The sequence below is a fragment of the Leptopilina heterotoma genome, unplaced genomic scaffold (genome assembly GCF_015476425.1).
Source record: "Leptopilina heterotoma isolate Lh14 unplaced genomic scaffold, ASM1547642v1 Lhet_14, whole genome shotgun sequence".
Lineage (NCBI taxonomy): Eukaryota > Metazoa > Arthropoda > Insecta > Hymenoptera > Figitidae > Leptopilina > Leptopilina heterotoma.
In genome coordinates this window covers 20,342-47,265 of record NW_025110859.1, presented here as the reverse complement: position 1 = coordinate 47,265, position 26,924 = coordinate 20,342, and the positions used below count along the sequence as shown (strand labels likewise).

General features: G+C 28.4%; 3 protein-coding genes across 6 annotated transcripts in view; 2 read left to right on the top strand and 1 right to left on the bottom strand.

Moving 5' to 3' along the window:
* Positions 1-1,940, top strand: part of LOC122497823 (ras-like protein 1) — a 35,865-nt gene extending 33,925 nt beyond the window's left edge. For all 4 annotated transcript variants that reach the window (XM_043605147.1, XM_043605148.1, XM_043605149.1 and 1 more), the window contains exon 5: positions 207-1,940. In XM_043605147.1, the coding sequence (XP_043461082.1) occupies positions 207-311 (105 nt within the window). In that variant the 3' untranslated portion in view covers positions 312-1,940. The remainder of the gene's footprint in view (positions 1-206) is intronic.
* Positions 1,941-6,592: 4,652 nt separating this feature from the next.
* Positions 6,593-7,931, top strand: LOC122497824 (ubiquitin-fold modifier-conjugating enzyme 1). The gene is made up of 4 exons (XM_043605151.1): positions 6,593-6,801; positions 7,020-7,151; positions 7,381-7,548; positions 7,630-7,931. Exons 1-4 carry the CDS (start codon positions 6,679-6,681, stop codon positions 7,714-7,716), a joined length of 510 nt encoding a protein of 169 aa, XP_043461086.1. The 5' UTR covers positions 6,593-6,678; the 3' UTR covers positions 7,717-7,931.
* An 11-nt stretch (positions 7,932-7,942) lies between these two features.
* LOC122497822 (arginine-hydroxylase NDUFAF5, mitochondrial) lies at positions 7,943-9,580 on the bottom strand. Its single transcript, XM_043605146.1, has 3 exons — positions 8,636-9,580; positions 8,370-8,554; positions 7,943-8,304 (listed from the first exon to the last, which is right to left on the bottom strand). Exons 1-3 carry the CDS (start codon positions 9,277-9,279, stop codon positions 8,015-8,017), a joined length of 1,119 nt encoding a protein of 372 aa, XP_043461081.1. The 5' UTR covers positions 9,280-9,580; the 3' UTR covers positions 7,943-8,014.
* Between the last annotated feature and the right edge of the window lie 17,344 nt (positions 9,581-26,924).

Sequence of the window (26,924 nt, the reverse complement as noted above, 5' to 3'; positions counted from 1 at the left end):
ATTTTTTTGAGTAACTAATAATTTTTAGAGTGAATCAGAATATTCTTTAGGACCAGGGAAAAAGTGAAAATTTTGTCTGGAAATCAGGGAAAAGTCAAGGAAAAACAAAATTTTTGTGGCAACCCTGGTTGGAAGTACAATGAGAATTATCACTTTTACCCGAAAATAGTATACATTATATTCTAACCTCCTTTTATTACTTTTAGGTTAGAGAAATACGAAAAGACAAGGAACACAGAGGCAAGGAGAAACGAAAACGAATAAGAGTTGGAAGTTCGGGACGTCGAAGGCCTAAGTGTTGTATTCTTTAGAAATAATCCGACTTTTTAATCATCATTGACCTGTCATTGATCTGTCATTGAGAAAAAAAGAACCAAGAAAAGGGACAGTGTAAATTTTCTTTTTCAAAATGGTGTTAATTTTGTGCGCACAATTCGTACAGCTTTATATCGAAATGCACAAACTTCTTTTTCGAATGGTACACACGCCAGGAAAAGGAATTCAAGATGAACCATAATGAAAAACATTGTACAATACAAACATACGTCTTCACTCATAGTATTAACTCTTATTAAATGATGAAAAAGAAAAAAATGCTTTTATGACTAAGAGTCATGAATGTTATGTTTAAGAGTCTTAAAATCGACACCTCAGTGTGATACAGTCCTATCTTCTGGTGATACTTAAAACTGTCCCATCTCGAGGTGATGTTTTGTACCGTGCTATCTCTAATTTGACAGATTGTAGTGTGAATAAAAAAAATAAATTACGGCACTTAAAATATTGATTACATTCAAAACAATTATTTTTTTATATTTTAAGAGAGACTTTTTATCATAACACTGCAGTGTTATGATAAATTTTTTTGTAACCCATGGGTTACAAAAAAATAGTCATATCGTGTTCATTCAAAGTTTCCTGTGTTTATTGAAAGTTTAGGTGTCACTGAATAAGAATATACCAGAAAAACTTTTTTTAATTCGGTCATTCCCTTAAAAAACGAGTTTAAAGTCTCAAAAAACCGTATTTTTAGCACTTTTTGAGGCAGCGTAACAAGAAAACGCAACATGATAAAAATCTCTACAAAAGCTTAAATAAAAGCTTAAACCTTCAACTTTAAGGCTCAGAACTGAAAAGTACTTAAATAAGCACTGAAAACCTCCTTAATTAAGCAGTCGCTACCTGAAATTGTCAAAAAAAGCTAGAACAGGAAGCAATTGGTAAAAATCGATTTCCCTAAACAAATTCGGTTGCAACTTGTTACTTGAGGTTTTTTGAGGTTTCTAATGACAAATTGGAACTTAGATTTAAAAATTTCAAAATAGCGGACTGAAAATAATGAATTCACTCAATTTTTCAAAATTTGCGTTGATAATTTTAAAAAATTGAGTCCGCCATTTTGACATTTTTAAATCTAAGTTCCAATTCGTCATTAGAAACCTCAAAAAACCTAAAGTAACAATTTGCAACCGAATCCGGTTAGGGTAATCGATTTTTACCAAGTGCTACCTAACCCAGCTTTTTTGATAATTTCAGATAGTGACTGCAGGTTTTCAGTGCTTATTTAAGTACTTTTCAGTTCTGAGCCTTAAAGTTGAAGGTTTAAGCTTTTATTTAAGCTTTTGTAGAGATTTTTATCATGTTGCGTTTTCTTGTTACGCTGCCTCAAAAAGTGCTAAAAATACGGTTTTTTGAGACTTTAAACTCGTTTTTTAAGGGAATGACCGAATGAAGATAGGACTGTTGTAAATATTACCAGAAGGTAGGACTGTATTACACTAAAGTATCGAAATGTGTTTTATATTCGTAGTAATCGACGACAGTGAATGTGACTTAACCCTTGATCAAAATAGGAATAATTTAGTCTGCTGCGAACAGTGATAATTTTAAGCCACAGCTTGCACAAATTGACTAAAAAAGCTTTATGTGATTATTGTATATTTTTTATACAAACCAATGTACAATTTTTTTTAATTAACTCCTGCGTTTAAGCAAATCGCTCTCGATTACATACTTCAAGAAACAATTTTTTCAACCTTCTTTGATAGAAGATTTCTCTCAAAGATTTCTATTTCTGTTTTGAAATAGACGAGCGATCATTTGATATAAAAATGCAGTTTTTTTACATTACATACAAATCTGACAATAATCTTAGCGATGATTAAGATTCAATTTTTTTAATTACCATACTCTGCGATGCGCTTTTTCTCAAGTTTTGCCATTAAGTATATTTACATTATTAAGCGATCAGGGGTTAAGACAGTAAAAAAAAAACAAATACAAATTGTACAATTCAGACAATTCTCTTTAAGTATATATGTATACATATATACGATAATACACGCAAATTTTTAAGGATAGTCTCTAACTAGAAATTCAATCGCACACAAAGAATACGAGATTTGAGTTAATCAGTTTTGCAACTTTTTTCTTTTCCAAAAAAACGAAAATTGTTTTTCGTTGAAAATTCTAAAGTTGCAAATTTTAACTTCATTATTTTTTTAAGGTTTTTATTAACAATTGTGACGATTTTTATTATTAATAATGATTTTAAATTTTTAAAAAAGGCTATTTTTCTGAAACATTAGATTAAAATACATAGAATTTTGATAAAAAATTGACAAACGAAATAAAACGTGCTGTTTATTTTTATTTTTTTTATCGCGAGAAGAAATAAAAAGAACAACTAGTTCCTTTTATCGATATATTTAATATCGAGTTGCAAAGACTGCGCTTTGAATTTTCAAATGATAATCGCGTCTGTTATAAGTTATAATAATTGTTATCTTGCGAATTTTCGGATCTAAAACGCCGAATGATCCGAAATTGTTTTAAGGTTTATTAAGGGAAAAAAACTTAATGATCTCCAAATTTTACAAATTGTAGATACGAAAATCTTATTGATATTTTTAAAAACAGTTTATAGAAACTGTTGATCAATTAATTTTTTTATATGTAAATGTCTTTCGACACAACAGTTCATTTTACACAGTTAATTTTAATTTTTATAAATCAAATCGTTCAATTTGTTATTAAACCAATTTGTGAAAATTTTTCCAAATATTATCATTATTATGAAATTTTATTGAATTTTGATTTTATATTTTAGGATTTATAGTTATTTTTTATGAATGTAAATAAAAAGTAAGTTTTATGAAAAATTCTACCAATGGGTTTGACTCAATAATATTGCTGCATGTAATTATAGTAATAACAATAATAATGAATAATGCCAGATTTAAAGTGAGGATTGTTTTCTTTTTTTGGATTAACAATTAAAAGAAGAAGATTATTTAGTTTACTTTAAAATGAGACTCAATGAATTATAAAAAATTTCTTAAATTAAGAAACACACTTTTTTTAATTTGTTAATGGTACTTGAATTAAGAAATTTTTTTGTTGTAATTCGGAAAAGTTCGTTGAATTAAAGTTTTATTGCAATGTATAATGAAGCAAAATAAAGTCTTGTAAAAACACTTTAATTATGGCAAATTGTTATATTTTAAATAATTCGTCTTCTAGGGTTTACTATTTTTTTAAAATCTTTTAATTAAGTGTAGATATCGTTTTTAATTATCTTTAATCGATGAAATGTCAAGTGTGAAAAAATTGTGTGAAAGTATTCGACTAAACACTTTGAAATATGTGTAAATCCTATTTCAATTTATGCTCATATTATATATAAATATAAAATAATTTTCCTCGATAAATTTCAATATTTCTTTTTTTGCATTCATTTTATGGAAAGTTCAACAAGATTATCTATGTTGGTCATATTTAAAGGCTTTTTAAAGAAAAAGTTATAGAAACGACTCAAGAGTGTAATAAATTACTCGTAAGAATAATAAATCAAGAAACGTTTGTACACGTATATATAAACATTTTTTACTGTTCCTGATCTTTTAAAACCGCCACAAACATTCAGTCGAATAGACATGAAAGTTTTTTAATGAATAAATAAGAAAGATTCATTTGAATATCAATTAAATTTGTTTGTAACGAATAATAAAACACTAACCTCCAAAAAATTTGTTAAACTCCCGCGCCCGCATTTTGCAGACTAAAGAAAAGTCGCATACTCATTTTTAACAGGTAATGCTTCCAAATAGTTATTTTCCTTTTCAATAGAATATGAAACACAAAAGTAATATTGATAAGAATTGCTATTACCCTATTTACCCAAGATTTAAAAAGAAATTAAACAAATAAATATCGCAATTTTAATTTTTACACTTTTATATTACCTATTCATTCACTATTATACGAGAAGTAGTAATAATTAATTAACTAACATTAGATTAATTATTATTTTTTCGTATCAAGGGCGCAAAATTTTGACCTTAAATATTCAGATCAAAATTGGATTTTTTCGTTTTGCGCCTGAGGAGACAAGTGATTAAAATCACCGAAAATCATGAAAGACTCTGTATTAAAGGTAGAATTTTTCACATTTTTGTATTGGGTCAGTCACTGACTTTCTTCTGAGAGTCGTTACGACCATATTTTAAAAAAATCTAATTTTCATATATGTGAAATTTCACATATATAAGGCTATTCAAGTTGGGTGGGGGAAAATTTAAGATGGATGCTAACTGGTGCACAAACATTGTATAGAAAGTGTATGGTGTGTGAGTCTAATTTTTTAAATATCTAGCGTTAAAGGAAATTTTTAACCATAAGTTTATTAGGATTTTATGTTTCATTTTTAAAGAACTATTTTTTGCAATAATAAAAATCGATTTTATTTTTTTATTGATTTTATTATTGCAAAAAATAGTTCTTTAAAAATGAAACATAAAATCCTTATAAACTTATGGTTAAAAATTTCGTTTAAGCGAGATATTTAAAAAATTAGACTCTATCCCATAAGGCCAACGCAGAATAGATCTGTAACCGGAACCGCAATCGTAAGCGTAACCGTAAGAATGAGTTAAAGAAGGATAGGTATATTGTTTATCCTTCTCTAACTCATTCTTACGCTTACGGTTACGATTGCGGTTCCGGTTACAGATCTATTCTGCGTTGGCCTTCAACCTACCTAGTAACAAACGTTTAATTGTAAAAGTACACTACCGTCGGGAATTATCGGTACGGCTGCACACGCACGGCCCAAAAACATACCAATCTTTAAATCACGATTTTTTTGTAAATACAAATGTCAGAAAATTAACAAATATACCATATTCGAAAGATTATTAAATACTACGATTAATGGTACATAACTGAAAATTTTAATAATTTTTACAAAGATTGCAGCAATCGACAAATTTGACAAAAAAATTTTAAAAATACAATTTTTTTTAAAATTTTTTCAACCCCTGCACATTTTTTTAAAATTGTAGAAAAAATTTGAAACTTACATACGTGTGATCATTCAAGTCTCATCTTTAATTTAAGACCAAATGAGTTTAAAAATCTTATTCGGTTCGTGAGATATCATTATAAACGTCCGAGCATGTTTTTTGACAAATGTATTGAATTAGTCGATTATGAACGGTTTTTGGCTGAAAATGCTCGTCCGTTTATAATGATATCTCGCTAACCGATTAAGATTTCTGAATTTTTTAGGTCTTAAATTAAAGATGGGACTTAAATGATCACACCTATATAAGTTTCAAATTTTTTCTGCAATTTTTAAAAAATGTGCAGGGGTTGAAAAAATTTCCAAAAAAATTGTATTTTTAAAATTTTTTTGTCAAATTTGGCGATTGCTGCAATCTTTGTATAAATTATTAAAATTTTCAGTTATGTACCATTAATCGTAGAATTTAATAATCTTTCGAATGGTATATTTGTTAATTTTCTGACATTTGTATTTACAAAAAAATTGTGATTTAAAGATTGGTATGTTTTTGAGCCGTGCGCGTGCAGCTGTACTGATAATTCCCGACGGTAGTGTAACTAAAAATTTTAAATGTTTACTTCAACAAATGTACTTAATATTGAGTAGAAGTAAAGTTTTTTAATATTTATAGCAACTTTTTAGAAAAATGTAATTAAAATGTGATGATTTTGACATTTCATAGGTAAGTTTCAAAATTAATATTGAGGGTTCACGTGCAATAAGGGGACGCGCAGGCTATTCGTTGTCCTCTCGCGCAGCCGCAGAATCGCTATACGCGGGGACTTTCACTTCCATGCGTATCCCCTTATTGCACGTGAACCCTCAATTTTTATCTATTATTTTGGGTATATTTACAAAATAATGTAATTATTCAAGTAAATTAGCACATTTTGAACAAATATCAGTCAAAAAATTGGTATTATCAAAATTATATTTTCATGTTTTTTTGTAAGTTTCACAGCTGTCAAAAAATTATGAGATTTTTTCAAAAGGAGTCCGCAACAACTTTAGGTGAAATATAATGGATTGACCCTAGAGGAATATTTATATGACGAGTAAGTATTTAAATAAAAACTTTATTTTTTAACATTTTAAAGTAATTTTCAGTAATTTTGTTGTTTATTTATATTTATGGTTAATGTTTCTTTTTTGACTGTAGCGCTTCAGTTTCGGTGGTCATTTCTGAAACATACATTTGCTTCAAAGAGCGAGACATGCATTTCTCTGCGAGTTTTTAGACCATTGTAACCTCTTTAGAATGACCCAGTTCGAGTGACAGATGGCAATTTCCATAGTCTGCTATAATTTTTAATAATAAAAATAAAATAATAAAAATGGTCGACGAATCCACGAGAAAAACATTAAGTAGTATTCCTTTATTACAAACTAAAGCAGGTCCTCGTGAAAAGGATTTATGGGTTCAAAGATTAAAAGAAGAATATCAAGCCCTCATAAAGGTAATTTCAAAATATGTTCCCATATGGTATAAATTCTTAACCTAATACATGTATTATTAATTAACATGTCGATTCAATTCTTGAATACAATATTGTTGTAATGAATAATTGAATAATATATACATATATTATATTAAATACAATTGTACTTAGTTATACTATTGAATAATATTATTAATTTTTTCAATATAATTTTATGATTTAAAAAATGTTTTTAGTATGTCCAAAATAACAAAGCTGCCGATAATGACTGGTTTCGTCTAGAATCAAATAAAGAAGGAACAAAATGGTTTGGAAAATGTTGGTATATTCATAATCTTCTCAAATATGAGTTTGAGATTGAATTTGACGTAAGTAATTTTATACATTTTATTTTTAAAAAAGAATTACTTTTTTTTAATATCAGTTTTAAAATAAATGTAAAATATATTAATTTCGTATAAAATCTTTTCAAAAATTTATTTGTCACAAACTTTAAATTTCTAAAAAGGGCAGTTGGGCCATTGGAACTTTTTAAAATAATTTTTCATTCTTTGTTGAATCTGACTCGGAGTAATGTTGTTATTATTTATTTTACAGATTCCTGTTACGTTTCCAACTACTGCTCCTGAAATAGCGTTACCTGAATTAGATGGGAAAACTGCCAAAATGTACAGAGGAGGCAAAGTTTGTTTGACTGATCATTTTAAACCTTTATGGGCCAGAAATGTTCCAAAATTTGGAATTGCTCACGCCATGGCTCTGGGTGTAAGTAAATTATTTTATTTATTTTCCTTTATTCGTTCAGAAATTTGTTATCCAAGTCTAAAATTTATTTTTCATTTTTAGCTTGGACCATGGCTTGCGGTTGAAATTCCTGATCTCATCGAAAAAGGTGTTATATGTCACAATGATAAAATAGATCAAGGAAAATAATTTTGTTAACCCGTCAGCAGTTGCGCCTTTTTTAGTGTCTCACTTGCACTCTAAGAGCGCCCTATAGGTCGAGTAGTGTTGCGTGAGACTTTTTCTCACGGCGCGACCGCTGACGGGTTAAATTTACTACTATATGTACATATTCACTATTTTCTACTATAAAAGTTAGTTTATTTTCTTAACTTTTAATATAATAATAAAAGATCATTATAATATTTTAGGTCAGTTTTTTTCCTACAAATATATATTAAGTTTATTTTTCAATTTGTACATTATTTACAAAAATTCGTGATGAAAATTATTTGTCGTTATCGCCAAGTTTGATTTTTTTCGTTTCTTTGATAATTTCATCTAGTCTGTGAATATCTTTTAAAGATATTTGCCCTGTTCCTCGTTGTAATGGTTTTGGTTGCGATGGATCTGGTTTCCACCCAATCATATAAATAATTTGAAATGTCGCTGGAATATATTTTGAAGCATCTTCTTTTGTTTTACCATATAATTGATTATAAATTGCTGCAGCAGCCATCATAATGTCTCGATTTAAATGTAATTTTCGATTCCTTGATGCGTTGTTTTCTGCCATGCCTTGAATTCAATCAATTATTAGATTAGATTCCAAAACTGTACGAGAGTTTGTGAAACTTACAAACCTTTTAAATCCCACATAAGTTCGAACATAGTTGGGTAACCAACGATAATTTCATCAGTGTCTATTGTTAACATTGTGAATCCTGCCCTCGTCATTAGAGCTCCAATGTCTCTAATTTCTGCAAAAGGAGAAATATGTGCTGCCACTCCACCTGCTCTTTCCAGCTCTGCTAATTGCAATGATCCTCTAATTAAAATTGGTAAAATTTTATTACAAATTTCTTCACGTCTGAAATTTTATACATTAAGATGTATAAAATTGTCTTACCTTAGTTCGTAAAGTGAATCACTGCCAAACATTGCACCGAGAAAAACACCATCCGGTTTCAAGCAATTAATTATCTGACTAAAGCATCTCGGTAAATCGTTAACCCAATGAAGACTCAAAGAACTGACAATTAAATCTAAATTATTTGGTTCAAGTGAAAAAGTTTCTTCATCCATAACTTGCTTTTGCACTTTAATTAATTCATCGGTTATATTAGCTTGCTCCAAAAAACTTGGGCTCAAATCTGATAATATTACCTCTTCAATTGAATCACTGGCCATGTGTTTGGCTACATGTCCTCTACCACAACCTAAATCAAGAGCTTTTTTAAATTTTCTTTTAATATCGAAAATTTTATCTGACAATCTATAGCCTACTTCATCTTTGAGATAGTCATAGGTTTTTGGATTCGGCATTTTTGCTGCACGTTCTCTTTGAAGTAATTTTGCATTTCTATCGAACACGTGCATAACACTGTTTGCTGGTAAAGCCAAAACATGTCCCGATAGTGTTAAATTTCTAATAATGTGATTTTGTTGACATAATTGGCTTGAAATTATATTGTTGAGGTTAATTCGAGTCTTGTTTTGTTTGATTTTTTTTAAAGCACTGTATGATGAAGGTTGACAAAGCTTTAGTAGCATTTTGAATATCCGAGGAATTTATTGTTTACTTTGTAAATTACGGTTTCAATGATTTTAAGTTAATAACGAACTAATTTCACTTGGCTAAACAAGGTTATGTGATAATCACGGGCGTCGCCATATTTAAAATTCTCATGATTGTCCCCTGTAACAAGGCAACCAGTTGGTTTCGTCTGTTCGTGCCACGGTTGTTAAAGCCTACTTTTAGGGGCGTTTAATATTTTATTGACAAAATATATCAGTTGATTGTTTACTATACTTTAAAAACAAAAAGTCAATAATATAACGAAGATGTAAATTGAAGTGTAAGTAAAATTTTTTTATTTTATTTCTATTTCAATTTACAAAAGGCATTTTCTTTTATACTTTAATTTTTTTTTTAAATATTATATAAGTTTATATTTGTTATCATTTCATGGACACTTTATATTTCCTCGCGGAAACTGATATTTTAATAATTATCACAAGAATGTTGGTTTTTCAAAATTTTTGATTCTTTGAGACTTTTGAAAAATAGTCCAAAGTAAGTCCAAACAAAAGTGGTCAAAAGTAAAAGGCATGCGATGCGTTTTTTAATAGGTTGCATTTATTTCGCTCACCTATCAAAATAAATATGTTTTAGAACTCTCGCTGATTTGGTAGCAATAAGTATGCATCTGATTCAATCACCCAGATATGCATGGCCAGCCCAGAGCTATAAAATACCCAAACATATTTTCATGTTTTAACAGATGTTATTTTATATAGCTTAAAGAATGAATATTTCCAATTTTAAGAAACCCGAAAGTATTTCTAAAACATCATAAACTTAATCTGGATTAAGAAAATGTGTTTCTTATAAAATCTAAACTCTTCGATTTCTTCCAAAATTATCTGTTTTTCTAACACTATGTACAATTGTAAAATATACCCAAAAAGTATACTCCTTTAGAAAGTCATAAAATCAGAACAGCTTAGTTTTATAGACCAGATCCTCTATTCAGGTAATATCTACCGAAATGGTACATCTAAAAACTTTCGATCCTTTTACCTTAAAAATTGTCACGTATTGGAAAAACCCAATTTAACATTACTTTTAGAAATGATAATCATTCTAATAATTTTATAAATAATCTCAATTTATGTATTTCACTATTTATATTAATCTAACATTTAATCAATTATTATAATTATTAATGAGGTGACATTTGTAAATAAAATACTTTCAAGATTTATAGTTTAACAATTAATTTGTTATAACTATCATGACTATCAGCGCTGTATTATTTTATACAATATTTACTATAATTGTAAACGTATGTGTGTGTGTTGTATATAAGAGTAAATATGCTTGTTATATATATACTAGTTTATTATTTGTATATAAATTAAATTATTGAAAGAGTTATAGTATGATAAAGATAACGAATAATATTATTATATTAATAGTGTAGATTTCCTTCCGAAAGTTTTTAATGAATTGCAAGAATTTTGATCCATGGAAGGTAAAAATAACATAAAAAATAAATTTTATGGCATATTTTTTGTTTATTTAAAAACAGCAACGTTTCGATGACGTGGGTTTCCCTATTGAAAATCCCCATATGGGAAACCACATGGGATCCTATGTCAAAAACCATGTTAAACCCTACTTCCATGAAGGAAACCACGTGGTTTACCATGTGGTTTCCCATGTCAAACCATATGGGAAATTGAGACAGGATTTTAGTTAGGAATAGACATGGGGAATTTGAACAGTTCATCCATGCATAAAACCATATCAAATCCCACATGTTTTTCCCAGTCAAATCCTAAACCGAATCCCATGTGAAAAACAGTATCATTTATTTATAATTATTTTCCCAAGTCAATCCCCAAGTGAAAAACAGTATCATTTATTTATAATGATTTTCCCATGTCAAATCCTAAACCAAATCCCATGTGAAAAACATTATCCGCCTTATTGAATATCCCTACATGGGAATCCACTTGGAATTATACAAGGGATTTCACATAGGATTTTATATGGGAATTGACATAGGATTTCATGCAAGATTTCACCTAGGATTTAATGAGACATCACAAAGTATTTTATTAAAGATCCAATGAAGAAATTTTCAAAGGATTAAAAATTATTTAATAAAAAATTAAATAATAAATAGTATTAGTGTTACAAGTCATCAAAAAAGTAAAAAAACGATCATTTGAAACACGTCCTCTCTGCTACAGGTTCTCAGCTTTTATATACTTCCAGAATCGTCTCAACAGCGAGAGAAGTCACTTTCGCCACCTAGCGGTGAAAGTATAGGAGCGACAGTAATCTTTAACATTACTAAGGAAACCATGTGGAATACCACGTAGGATTCCATGTGGTTTCCTACGTGGGGATTTACATGGGATTTTACTTAGGAATTCATTTGGGAATTTATTTCTACTTAAATTCCTAAGTAAAATCCCATGTAAATCCCCACGTAGGAAACCACATGGAATCCTACGTGGTATTCCACATGGTTTCCTTAGTAATGTTAAAGATTACTGTCGCTCCTATACTTTCACCGCTAGGTGGCGAAAGTGACTTCTCTCGCTGTTGAGACGATTCTGGAAGTATATAAAAGCTGAGAACCTGTAGCAGAGAGGACGTGTTTCAAATTATCGTTTTTTTACTTTTTTGATGACTTGTAACACTAATACTATATATTATTTAATTTTTTATTAAATAATTTTTAATCCTTTGAAAATTTCTTCATTGGATCTTTAATAAAATACTATGTGATGTCTCATTAAATCCTAGGTGAAATCTTGCATGAAATCCTATGTCAATTCCCATATAAAATCCTATGTGAAATCCCTTGTAAAATTCCAAGTGGATTCCCATGTAGGGATATTCAATAAGGCGGATAATGTTTTTCACATGGGATTTGGTTTAGGATTTGACATGGGAAAATCATTATAAATAAATGATACTGTTTTTCACTTGGGGATTGACTTGGGAAAATAATTATAAATAAATGATAATGTTTTTCACATGGGATTTGGTTTAGGATTTGACTGGGAAAAACATGTGGGATTGGATATGGTTTTATGCATAGATGAACTGTTCAAATTCCCCATGTCTATTCCTAACTAAAATCCTGTCTCAATTTCCCATATGGTTTGACATGGGAAACCACATGGTAAACCACGTGGTTTCCTTCATGGAAGTAGGGTTTTACATGGTTTTTGACATAGGATCCCATGTGGTTTCCCATGTGGTTTCCCATATGGGGATTTTCAATAGGGTTGTCATCCTCTTGTTATGTAGGTGAAACGAAACGTATGTTAAAAACCCGCATTGACGAACATAAGAGAAGTAATAATTCTAATACATCCGTTGTGAGTGCACATCAGTCAAGGCCGGGTCATGAATTCGATTGGGACAATACTATTATTCTTGACCGTGAATCTAATTACAAAAAACGTTGTTTTCAGAAATGTTACACGGAAAGAAAAAGTCCGTCAATCATTAATAGACTAGTATATTACTTTGAGACGGGACACAAAATCATTGAATGGATAACATACTTTGAGTCACAATCAGTGACGAGTTGCTTGCCAAAATTTAGAAAACTGTCATCAATATATAAAACTCGTTCACTAAAATTTAGAAAACTGTCTATTAAATTTTCTATGACTATCAAAAGCATTCAAAAAATTCAACTTCTTTCAGAATTATCCCTAATTTTAGACACTATTTGGTACAGAATGAACACATTTTTTTCGTTGCACAGTTCCGATATTTTATTTACACTCTTAGACGCTTTAGACCAACACATTTTCCAACACATTTTCGCACTTATAATAACTACACGTAGAAACGCACACTTATAACACTTTAAGTTTAGAAGCGAACTGTTCTTATATACCAAATAACAAAATTTTTCACAACTTGTGAGAAATGATTTTGCACTAATAACTACTTTTTAATTAGCGAGAAATATAAAAGAAAATATATTTTCATCGAGGTCAATTTCTAGACGCAATTCAACTGCAAATTATTAGTTAAGTTAAATATTCACATTACACATAATAGTATATAGGGATATGTATAGCAGACAGCAAAAACACATGGACTATAGAGAAACCGGAAGAAATGCGCATCGGTACACTGCGCAACAATGCGCTAGTGAAGAGCGCCGATTTAGAATACGAGTCAACTAACGTTTCACAAACTTTCACTAATGATTCGTAAACATTCAAACAGCCATTGATAACAATTCAGCATTAAATCTAAAACAATTGGTCACATACTGGCATTCTAATCAATCCATGACTCGTTTTCAATCGTTAAGTAAAGTTAAGTAACCATCAACGGAAAAAGAGTCCCGTCTCAAAGTAATATACTAATCCATTAATGGTTGACGGACTTTTTCTTTCCGTGTACACATAAAAAGTAACAAACACACAATCAACAAGAAAAATGACATTTTATATTTAAATAAATCTTATTTTCCTATAATAAGAAAATTGAAATCATGACCTAGCTTTGATATACACTGTATTGTTTACACTTGAGTTCATTGACTTCAACGGCAATGCCTTAGGTATTTTAATTTGTATTTTCGTTTAGTTTTGATAATTCGCTCGTCGTGAAATGTACATATTTATACCATCTGACTAGTTACTATGTAACTTCTTAACTTATTTTAATTTTTTACTAGGTAATTTTTTAAAAATTGTTTATAAAAATTATAGTGTGTGTTAACTTTTATTTTTTATTATTTTTTTAATTGGTGTATTGTTTTAATTAGCCTGAAGAGGATGACAAACCCACGTCATCGAAACGTTGCTGTTTTTAAATAAACAAAAAATATGACATAAAATTTATTTTTTTATGTTATTTTTACCTTTCATGGATCAAAATTCTTGCAATTCATTGAATAATATTAATATGACAAATGTGTCTGTATTTACACCAATAAGTATGACGTATGAGACTGTATTTGTGTTAGTGAAGTGCATAAAAGTGTATAGTAAAGTGGGGGATGCGCGTCACTTTGAACATGCGCACTTCCCTCAACATGGACTAACAGCTGAGAACAACTCTGCTAGACTATAACTACAAGACTATAAGTTAGATCTAAGTTGACGGTTGACTGACAAGGTTGCTTCGTTTGTTTCCTTAGTCATTTTGTACTCTTGAACTTTTTATTAAATAAATTATTTGGGTTTACTCTCAAGAGGACTGATTTCCATCAATAATTAATATTATTAACTAGCAGAGCTACGCGCGCTAAAGCGCGCGCGATATTTCTACTTTTGTCTTATTATACTTAAGACCTTATTTCATTGTGTGTATATAAAAATGTTTTTTTGAAGAATTTTAAAAAAACATAAAACACGAAAACCAAAAATTAAATTTAACATACTGAGCAGTTTCACGACATAAATATAATATTTTTTATTTTTATAATTATTTCCTTAAATTGTCAGTTTTTAGTTTAGTCAAGCGATAGAAAAACTTTATATAAATTCATCACACATTAGAAGAATTATTTTATTGAAGTATTCTTCCTTCTTTGTCAAAAGATTGACACCGAGATTTATTGATAGTCACACTGAAAAAAATTCTTAGTAGATTTGACTACTTTTTAACTACTTTCCTTAGTTCAATAAGTCCCCAAAGATAATTTTGAACTTACATTAATTATCAGATATTTAGTTGAATGAAGTGATAATACAGTTGCATTAACTACTTTTCTTAGTTAAATAGGAACCAATGACAGTTTTGCAGTAGAATTAACTGCTGATATGTAGTTAAAGTTACTAAGATAACTCAGTAATAAAGTAACTACTGAAAATGGTAAAATAAAATTATTTATAATTTATTATAAATATTATCGAGTTGTATTTTTTTATATTTCCCCCTACCCACTTTTGTTTACCTATACCTTATTTATTTAATGTCTATATACCTAACGGAGAAAAATCTCTAAGCGTCGGGAGTTGAACGCTCGACCCTAACATTCGTAAACCGATAACCCAACCACCTAACCACGCTCGCCCGCTTCGATGAGTTGCTTAATACTTAAAGGCATTCCAGACACAGTTCAACTGATAACTGTAGTTAATTTTACTACTTAAAGTAGTTGCATTTACAACTTCTCACAGTTGATAATCTTCTATAAAAATCTATAACATAAATTACATGGAAAATAATTCAACTCCTAGAAGAAGTAAAAACTACTACAAAATTAGTCTATCGAACTACTTTAAGTAGTAGAATCTACTACTTTCTGTAGTCATTTCTATAACATACCTGCAGTTACAAAGTTAACTGTAAAATTACATTAATTTAATTAATAATTTTTAACTACATAAAACAGTTAAAATAAGTATTAAAAGTAGCCAGACTAACTAAAAAAGTAGTTCGTTTTATTACTTTTTACTCTACTAAGGGGATGTAGTTGAAAATGTCTCATGTATTTTTTTCAGTGCATGATATAAGCCGCGGTATAAGCTTAGGGGCCGTCCATAAACCACGAGGACAATTTTTCACCAATGTTTGACCACCCCCCATCCAATAAAGAACAAAAATTTTTACTTTATGCAATTGACCTTAAATTTGTCACTCGGTGGTTTCTAGGGTCGCTGATTACGAACACATGTAAGTTTTCATAAATTTAAAATGGCGGAATTTTCTTTTTAATTTATGCAATTGACTTTAATTTTGTTACTCGGGAGTTCTTATACCAGTCAGGTAGGTGTAAATGTCCTAGGAGCGCTCACTGACAATTGACTTCTGTTTTAGCACTTGCGCCGACTCACAACCAGCGAGCGTGGATAGAAATTTTTTTAAATTTCTCTTCCTCATATTTATATTAGCCACTTTGAATTTTTGAAAACAAACATCGTATTCGTAATCATCTTCCTTAAAAACCACCGAGCCACAAAATTAAGATCAATTGCATAAAGTAAAAATTTTGTTCCATATTGGATCCGCCATTTTAACTTATTGGAAACTAAAATCGAGTTCGTAATCAGCATAATCAAAATTTAAAAATTAAAAAAGTTTACTGATTTTAAATTTTTTCGTTGGCCATTTTGGAACCACTATTTTGAATTTTTAAATTTTGACTAAAGATTTGGATTTAGAAACCTCAAAATCCCCCGAACCAGCATTTTAAGCGACCCCAAAACTTTAGAATATTCATTGATATTCATATTTCATTTATTACCGAATTTTCATTTTAGATGCCACTATAGCGGTCATACACACTGGTGGCACGAATTATTTTTGCCTCTATAGACGTCATACACTGGGAAGGGGTTAAAGGGTAAAAAAATTATCAAACTTAAAAAAATGAAATTTTTTTGAGTTTTTGAAATTATAACCGCTATATTTAATTTTTGTGTTGAACGAAATTCTTTTTTACACAGGAATCGAAAAGAGGACACTCAATAAAATAAAATTTGATAAGAATTTTCTTTTTTCAGGCATTAATGAGTTAATCACTAACATAATAAATGAACACTATAATTTGGTTAAAATCTTTATTTTTTTAAAATTATTATAATATTATATTAACACCATAGTCAGAGAAATGTCGGGAAGAATTTTTTTTCATGGAAATTAAGAAAATTGAGACAATACATAAAAAACCACAATTTTTAGTAAAAACGTGCAAGTTATTTTGATAATGCGAAAAGTAACTATAAACAAATCATTCAAAAATTATTTTTGAATCATTTTTTAAGACATAATTTAATTTTTGAAATATATCTATAATAAAAATCTTTTTGAATAGTTCAAATTTTGTAAAATTTAATTGAAAAATAATTAATTTATTTTAAGTATTTTGTTACAATTTTTGAAAATTGTTTAAATTAAATTTAAAAATTAATGAAAATTGGCTTCTAATTTTTCAAAATTCAATAATAGAATTAGTAAAAAATATTAATAAAAATGATCAAATTCTTTGAGAATTTTAATTATTAACAGGACCATAATTTGTTAAAAATTTCAATAAGTCCAAAAAGTAAGTATTCAAAAATTTTTATTTACATTGTTCGAAGATAATTAAATCTTAAATAATCATTATTATTATTTTTTTTAATTTTTTTTCATTGTTTATACTCCTTCCCTATTGTCCTTACGCACTTCGACAAGAGTCCCCGAGAAATACTATTTATGGATTAAGGAGGAATGGGTCACATATTAAAAAAAGTCAGAAACTTTTCAAATTTTGAGGATGAGTTTCTAATAATATTATAAAACAGCTCACAGAGTTTGAAAATTTTTGTCTGAATAGTTTAAAAGTTATAAATTTATTAATTTAACATTGTCTCTTATGGAAAATTCAAATACTCGCCCTCACAGCACCGGGATATTCAGGATATCCCAGAGACGTCCTGGGGATATCGATTTGTTTTCGGAAGTTTGGATATCTCTGGGATATCCTAGGGACGTCCATGGATATCCAGAGGATAATCCAGGGATATCCAAACTTCCGAAAACAAATCGATATCCCCAGGACGTCTCTGGGATATCCTGAATATCCCGGTGCTGTGAGGGTTCTTATCAAACATAAAAATGATATTTCCAGAAGTCAACTTTTTTTGTCTTAAATATATATTGAAGTTCAATATCTCAGCTTTAATAAATAATTAAACTTTTATATACTTACAGACTAAATAACAAAGAAAATAATTTAAAAAGTAGAAAAACACAAGATTTTTGACATTTGCACATAAAAACATGGCAACGTTGTAAAGAAAAAATTATTGCTGGTAAAGAAGATAACTATTTATCCATTCATAGATACGCAGTTTAATATATCTCTCTCACTCACTCCCATAACTATTTCCGTCATGACAGTGCTACCAACGTTTGAAAAACAAAGATATTAGTTTACAACGTTGTCACGTTTTTTAGCTCATTAAAACCATTTATAAATAAATAATTACATTCATAAAAAAATGTACTACCTCATTATGTGCTATAATTTTACAAATGAAATATTTTTCAAGTGTATGTGCATTACATTTACTAATTGATTCGAACTTATTTTTCAATATTTTTCATTTTCTTAGGTTACATCTTAGTACAACCACTTCTAAAAGTTTTGTTTCGTACTGATAAAAAATGTTAATATCTTTTAAAAAACAATATCATTTTAATGTAATTAATGTTTTTCAGTCATAATTAGTTACCATCTTTGTTTCTTAATATTTAAACTTTTCTACATAGCGTTAATTTCAAAATAGAGATTTTCTCTAAACGTCATTAACTTTTTGTCACATTCTTTGTCCCATTCCTCCTTAAGAATAACCATTCTACCTTTGAAAATTTTATCTATATATTAACCTAATTTTGCGTCTACAGACGACTTTATTAGGAGTACTCGCATTCGTCTGGACCACCCGTCAATGGGTTTTCTCGCCAGAGAAGTGGGAAACTGTAGAAAACCTCTCCTGAGTACAACTCGTTTATTGACAGTCGAGTTCTAATGGTGTGTACCGGACAATAATCGACAGTGCACATCATTATACCTCGACGTCAAACTTCCCGCTCAGATTATCTCACGTGCTGGAAAAATACCAAGCCAAATGGGCGCGAACCAAGGGTACTTATACCCTTGGCCCTTAAACGACCGTCAAGCGAGGCATCTATCCGACTGAGCTAATCTGTCGGTTTTAAATAATCATTATAAAATAATTATACGAATTAGTTTTAAAAAAAATTTAATGCAATTTTTGAAAAATAGGATTTTTAAAAAATAGAAAAAATACAATTATACAAAAAATCTATAAGGAATTCAAATTTCTTAATAGATTTTTTGTATAATTTAAATAAACTATTAGCTTTATTACTTTTTAAAATGCAGGAGTAAATATTAAAAAAAATACTTACATACTTTTCAAATGTGCATTTTCCACGTGGATAAGTGTAAAGGGGAGAGTGTTTGCCAAATGTTCACGATTGTCCACAACCAGAGGCGGGGGGGGGTCCAGAAATTGGTGAAAAATGTCCATTTAGTATATGGAATACCGATAAAAGTTATACTCCTCACTCTTACCTCGTTTTCGATCTTCCTCTCCTTCACTCCTTAATCTATCTGTGAGTGAGAAAAGAAAAATAATTAGCCAATAAGGAAATAAGACGATTGTCCACAACCAGAGGCGGGGGGGGGGGTCAGAAATTGGTGAAAAATGTCCATTTAGTATATGGAATACCGATAAAAGTTATACCCCTCACTCTTACCTCGTTTTCGATCTTCCTCTCCTTCACTCCTTAATCTATCTGTGAGTGAGAAAAGAAAAATAATTAGCCAATAAGGAAATAAGACGCCCTTTTCGTATTTTGACTTGAAAGTGAAATTTCCCACTTTTCCTTCCCCTCCCAATTTCTGTTCCTCTCTTTCTACCTAACACGGAAAATGGAGAAAACATTATGCTCTTCTGTAAACGAAAAAAAGTAGGCGTTACTTTCTTAACTATTCGCCTCTCTCTCGCTCCTACTCTAAACTGAAAGAAGAGACGATACTTCCCTCTCTTACTCTGTATCGTGCTTTCTCTCTCATACTCTGACAGACAGAATGAATTTTGGAATACGAAGATTAATATAGTTAATTGTTGATTGATCCATTCTGCTTGAAAGGTTTTTCCCTCGGTTTTAACGGAATATTATTGTTTTATCATTTGTAATTCCCGGTTCCTCTTAAGGATTCAGCCAAAGTATGAACTCAACGAATCATAAAAGAGCACGCGGAGTTTGCGCATAAAACTCATATGTGCTCGTAACATCGCTCGTCACACTGCACGCCCTACATTTCTGATTTTTTTAATTTACTAGCGCCTCCGATGGCCTTCGGCCGTCTCCGTTGCTTCCGTTTTATGTTCATTTTTGTTCAATTTTTAAAAGTTTTAACGTTAATTTTTTCAATTAATGTTTTTTTTAATAAAAAAATTCTATTTCACTCTTTTAATATTTCCTTTTTCATTTCATGCATAAAATTTTCTAGTTATTTAAATATGTTATTTTTAATAGTATTAGTAGAGTATAAGAATAATTTGAATTTTATTACATTTAAATATTATTATTATTTATTATAATAATATTATTATTTTTAGTAACAATTTATTATAATAATAATATTATTATTTTTAGTAACAACAACAATAATTTTTACTTCAGATTGTTTAATTGTTAATAATTTTTAAACTTTTATATATAATTATATATTTTTTTGTATTTTATAATTGTGAATAATATTTTTTTATTAAAAAAAGTTAATTCAATGATTATATAATATAAAGAATTTATATTTTAAGGTTATGCTAACAATAGATTTCTTTTGTTCTTCTGATGAATATTATTACACTCACAAAACAGTCTATTTAAATAAAAAGGAATCTTTTTACTATAAGCGGATTTTCCTTTTAATACTTGTCTAAGAGGAATTCCTTTTCTATTAAAAGGAAATTCCTTTACATTATATCCTTTAATTATTATATAAATGATTTTTGTTTACTATTAAAAAGAATCATTTTATCAGTAGTTTTATTTATTTTTATTATCTGTGATTCATTAATTTATATTTATTTAATTGTAATAATAATTTTTTTATTTGGGACTCAAATTTATGAAATATTTGAAATTAAATTTAATTTCAAATAAAATAATAATAGCATAAGTCTGCAAATAATAAATTGATATAGGCAAATAAAATATATAAAAAGAAGAACTAAATTTCTTTTATCATAATTTCCATAATATTATAACCTTTTATCAATTTTAAAAATTTTAAAAAGTTATGAATTAGATACTACATTTTTTAATTAATTAAATTACAGTTTTCGAATACATAAATAATTATTATAATTATCCAAAATTGACAATATTTTATTTAAATTTTGTATTTTGTTTATTTTATTAAAATAATAATTTAATTTTTATTATTATTATTATTAATCATTAAATTTATTTGTGCAGATTACCTTTGCATTATATAAAGAGTAAATAAACTTTTTTTATTTTAATATTTTAATTTGTTTACAAACGTCAAATCACGTGAAACTATATCCTTTTTACATAAAAGGATTTCATTTAAAAATCAAAAGAAATCAGAACGTTTTTCTTTTTTCCAATAAACTTCTAACCTTATTATATTCGAAAAATCCCTTTTACAATAAAACTATTTCTGCTAACGATTAAAGGACATAATTTAAAAGGAAATTAGTTTTATGTTGAATACACCGAAAAAAATCTCGATGGTATTATTAACAATGACTCTATAGTTAATCTTAATCTAGTAAAAGTAATAAGGATTTCTAATCATTATGGTTAGTATCGCTAGGTTGATTCAACAAATTCAAGCCTGGCAAAAACAACCCTGCAAATCCTTGTCAAATTGACTAGAATTTTAGTGAATTTTAGTGAAAATTTAGGTGACAACATTTTTACTATTTTAATCGCGCAGTGTGTTAGGAAATTTACCTTTGCAATAATTTGTGTATTTAAATTTATTTTCATTTGAATGTCATAAATAATTAAAAATAAATAGTTTTTGACAAGTGTATAAAATTGTGTACTCGAAATGTATAAAACATCATCTGATTAAGTATTGTATTTTGACTCGAAATTCTAGTGTCTATTAAAAAATTAAAATACCAAGTCGTGTTTAGTGTAGTGGTTATCGTTCCGGGTTTCAAAGTGCGTATTCGTTAGGTTCAGGTGTTCGCGTCCCCCCTGCGTCAAATATTTATTTCATAAGTTTAAATTAATTCTAAGGTATATAAATACAAAGTCAAATATAAATATGTTCAAATGCAATAATTAATTTTTTTCTTTTTTCTTTTAATTAGTTTTTCTTTTTTATTTGATAATAAGAATTTGATTAGCAATCTCAAATAATTATGATACACAGTGTAAATCTAATATTATTCTCCTAATCAATTTGACTATTTTTTCCTGATTACATCGACTAATTTTCCTGGTCACTTTAACTATGCTTCAATCTTATTACTTTGACCAGGATTCTATAGTTGGCTCCTCTCGTAACTAGGAAACCTAGTCAATTCCTGGTATACGGGTCCTAGGCATTTTTTTCGGTGTAGATCATTTTTGTGAGTGTACAATAAAAATATTTTACTTTTATTTATATTCTTATTATATGTTCAACACACAATAATAAGGACATAAAAAATGCTATTGTGGACTTGCAACCTTAAAAAGCTGTTTATATTTTGTTGTTTTTTAATTTTAAATATATAAATAAATGAAAAGAATACAACGTAAAGTTTTTGCTTTTTGATTAAATAGCGCCTCAGACGGTCTTCGGCCGTCTTCGTTGCTTCTGTTCCATGTTTATTTTTGTTCAATTTTTAAAATTTCTAATGTTAATTTTTTCAATTTATATTTTTTTAAATAGAATTCCATTTTATTAAAAATATTTTTTTTAAGTATAAAATTTTCTATTAATTTAATTATATTTTTAATTTGAAATTATATGTTATTTATTATATGTGGTCGTCCACATGAAAAGGGCCCATATTGTCGGTTCTAGTTTTCGAGATAATCGCAATTTAGTAATTTTGGAGCAAAATCTTAATTTTTTTTATTATCAATCTACATGTTTTGACAAGTCAAATCATGCGGTTTTCATTAATTTACCAAGAATTTAACTGTTTGATTTCATTGGTTCTTTAGAAAAATGAGGTTTTGGCGTTCTAAACTTTGAAATTCCGTAATTCAACGAATTTTTAATCAAAAAAGTTCTAAGACCACTCAAAATTTTCCAAATTTTGCCAGGAATACGCCCATATAGATAACTCCATCAGTGCCAAAATGGGCCCTTTTCATATGGACGTCCACATATTATTTATTTAGTAGTAAAATAATAATTTCAATGTTATTACATTTAGTATCATCTTTGGTAACTTAACAACAATAATAATTTTTACTTCATTTGTTTAAATGTTAATAATTTTTTTTAACTTATACATATTTTTTTTTGTATTTTATAATTATATAATTATAATATTTCTTTCAATTTTCAAAGCAAATTAATGTAAATGACCATAATATACTTTATGTTTTAAGGCATATACTCACAATAGGTTTCTTTTGTTTTTCTGCTATAATGGTTGGAGGACTAAAGTTCCAAAACAGAAGTTCCAATGAAAAAAAGTTCAAAAGATTTTAATTTCCAAAGACTGAAAGTTCCAAAAGTTCTTTTTTTCAAAACTTTTTTTTTCCAAAGACCACAATATTAGTTATAATATTGTCTTTTAACTTTCTCTCCCTATTCATATTTGTCTCTTTCATACATTTTTTGAATCATTAATGTTTTTTAAAATTTTTGTACTTTTTACATATATGAGGAGTAAGCTTTTAAAATCTGATAAACCCCTTTTATCATGCCACCCTTCAAATAGTAAATCTTTTTATAAAAAAGCTATAAAGTAACACTTTATAAATAAAACAGAAATTAATTTTTTAATTTCAAACATGAGAATAGTACATTGTACAACTAGTGGCGAAAGTGTGATTTTTCGAGAGTGAAGTTTGCGGCTCGAGCGTAGCAAGAGCAGCAATCACTCGAGAAAAATCATTCTTTCACCACGAGTTGTGCACTACGTTTTCTCCAACGCCTTGCGAGGAAAGGTTTCTTCGTGAGTTTCGTATAATTTTAATTTAAAATGTTCTTATGTTTAATATAATAAAAGACGAATGTTTTGAGTGGGGAAGAAGTTAGATACAAAATAAATCTCGGTCAAAGAACAAGAAAAAAGAATAAATTCATGATTTACTTTCGCCACGCTAAAAATTACTTTCGCCACGCTGAATTTACTTTCGCCACGCCAAATTTTACTTTCGCCACGCTCTTCAGAGCAGTTGAAAAAAGTTCTACTTTCGCCACACTTTTCTACCAAGAAAAGTACTCCTTTCAGAGCAAGTGTTGGAGAAAAATTATTTCTCTAACACTTGCTCTGAAAGGAGTACTTTTCTTGGTAGAAAAGTGTGGCGAAAGTAGAACTTTTTTCAACTGCTCTGAAGAGCGTGGCGAAAGTAAAATTTGGCGTGGCGAAAGTAAATTCAGCGTGGCGAAAGTAATTTTTAGCGTGGCGAAAGTAAATTTGGCGTGGCGAAAGTAAATCATGAATTTATTCTTTTTTCTTGTTCTTTGACCGAGACTTATTTTGTATCTAACTTCTTCCCCACTCAAAACATTCGTCTTTTATTATATTAAACATAAGAACATTTTAAATTAAAATTAAACGAAACTCATGAAGAAACCTTTCCTCGCAAGGCGTTGGAGAAAACGTAGTGCACAACTCGTGGTGAAAGAATGATTTTTCGCCACTAGTTGTACAATGTACTATTCTTCTAATACTGAATGCTTAGGTAAAATTCTCCGACCAAGCTGTTTCCTTACATAGCACACGATTTGATAAAAATGTTATTTAGATATTTCATTTCCCGACTATTTCCCGGTTTTTCCCAGTTAACCGGGAAGTAGTAGACACCCTGAATAAATTATTCATTATTGAATATTTTTTTCTATTTAAAACGTTCTGTTTGTAATTAAAGTCTATTGTAATAAGGGAATTTAAAAGTTTTCATCAAGGTTAGGCTGAAATATTTTTTAAATTGAAAAATCTTTGGTAATAATTTTTTTTTAAATTGAACATTGATAATAAATCGATTTCTAACGAATGCTTTAGGGAGTTTGCATCAAAAAAATTTTCAAGTTTTTTTTTAAGAAATAGTAAATATAGATATTTTAAAATATATTAGCGTTGAAAGTTTTTAATTTTTTTTAAGTTTACACATTAAAAAATTAAATTGAAATTGTAAAATTTTTGAAAATATCCATGCTGAAAGAAAACAATTTTTATTGGTTACTGAAACGTGACGTCACGGGTGCTTATTCTCGCGTCTTCTGCTGCATGATCCATGCATGATCTTTGTTTACGATTGTTTTAAAATTATTTTATTTTATTTAAAGTGAAAATAAATGATTTCTATACTTCAGTATGATACAGTCCTATCTTCTGGTAATATTTAGAACAATCCTACCTTCAGGTGATGCTTTGTATCGTGCTGTCAAAAAGTAGGGTTAATGTATTAGCTGTTTTCTATAAATCCATTTAAGTGGTTAAATTTTATTAATTCACACTAAATTTTTATATATTATAATAAAAAGTCTCTCTTAAAATATGAAAAAATAATTGTTTTGAATGTAATAATTATTTTTAGTACCGTAATTTATTTTTTTTATTGACACCACAATCTGTCAAATTTTGAGATAGCACGGTAGAAAACGTCACCTCGAGATGAGACAGTTTTAAGTACTACCAGAAGATAGGACTGTATCACACTGAGGTATCGATTTATTTTTTTATCAAAAAATCCCTTGTATATTAGACCCGGGATTTGAAAAAGCAGATCCATCGAATTTGCCTAAAATATCGATTTATTATTTTATTTTTAGGTTATGTTGACTACTCAATTTTACATTATATACAATAATATTAGAAATTTTTATTTACTCTTGCATATCTCAAAATATAATTTATAACTAGTGTAATTTAAAATTCTTGCAATGTAATTATATAAATTAAAATGATCTTGACAGCAAAAAAATTTGGTTTACAACGACAGCACATTGTCATTTCATTTGGCAATAGAAGCATGGTCTCTTGATATTTTTTTGTAGTACAGAACAAAATAATTTTTCTGGTGTCTTGATTGTTGGCTGATAAATTCTGGCATAAAACACGTCTTATATCTTTTGTTTTTCTTCATAGTATAAAAATATTGAGAAAAAATTAATGTTTTACATGAAGAATTCATGGCAACATAGACAACTATAAGCACCTCTGACGTCACAGTCCCTTCGGTAGAACTCGGTTATTTCCGGTTATTTTCGTTATTTTCAAATTATGCAAACTGTTTTTATTTATTTATACGCTTATTTTTCATTAAAAAATTATTAGAAAAAAAATTTGTTATATAAATCAGACCTAATCTATCGATTTAAATAAAAAAATTTTTTGATGAAAACTCCCTATTGCTCCTCATTACATTTAAAATTATATTGGAACTTTCGTGTTTTGGCACTATTTTTTTTGGAACTTTTGTCTTTTGATTCATTTTTATTTTGGAACTTTCGGATTGGAACATTTGTTTGGAACTTTTTGTGTAGAACTTTTGATCTACAATCATTATAATAAGATAATTAGATTAGATTAGTTTTAGATTTTAGTTTTAGATTTCTTTGTATTCTTATATTATAAATAATACTTTAAATTTTCATTTTTAAAATATAATTAACTATTTTAATTTTTATTTTTAAACTTCTTTTTATTTTTAAATTAACTATTTTTAACGAAATCACTCAGCACTAAAAATATTTTTGAACGAAAGCTATAGTTTATACAAAATATATACAAACAAAAAATAATCAAAAAACTACCGTGTGTCTCCTTATGTATTTTTTTAGTAATGATATAAAAAATACATCTTTCCACAAATAATTGTTTTATTTATTATTGTTTAGTTATTATAAACGCGTATATAATAAATATGTTTTTTTGTTTTAATATAATTTTAAGCTACCAAAACAACAGAAATTCTTTTTGTTTGTGTGGTGTTCTTATACCATGTCTTTTTTAAGAAAGGA

What these genes read in the sequence shown, in the direction of transcription:
- LOC122497824 (XM_043605151.1), top strand. Translation starts at nt 6,679, where the DNA reads ATGGTCGACGAATCCACGAGAAAAACATTAAGTAGTATTCCTTTATTA. An exon ending in AATATCAAGCCCTCATAAAG is followed by an intron (nt 6,802 to 7,019) that starts GTAATTTCAAAA and finishes AAATGTTTTTAG; the next exon opens with TATGTCCAAAATAACAAAGC. An exon ending in AGTTTGAGATTGAATTTGAC is followed by an intron (nt 7,152 to 7,380) that starts GTAAGTAATTTT and finishes TTTATTTTACAG; the next exon opens with ATTCCTGTTACGTTTCCAAC.
- LOC122497822 (XM_043605146.1), bottom strand. Translation starts at nt 9,279, where the DNA reads ATGCTACTAAAGCTTTGTCAACCTTCATCATACAGTGCTTTAAAAAAA. An exon ending in GATTCACTTTACGAACTAAG is followed by an intron (nt 8,555 to 8,635) that starts GTAAGACAATTT and finishes AATTTTAATTAG; the next exon opens with AGGATCATTGCAATTAGCAG. An exon ending in ACTTATGTGGGATTTAAAAG is followed by an intron (nt 8,305 to 8,369) that starts GTTTGTAAGTTT and finishes ATTGAATTCAAG; the next exon opens with GCATGGCAGAAAACAACGCA.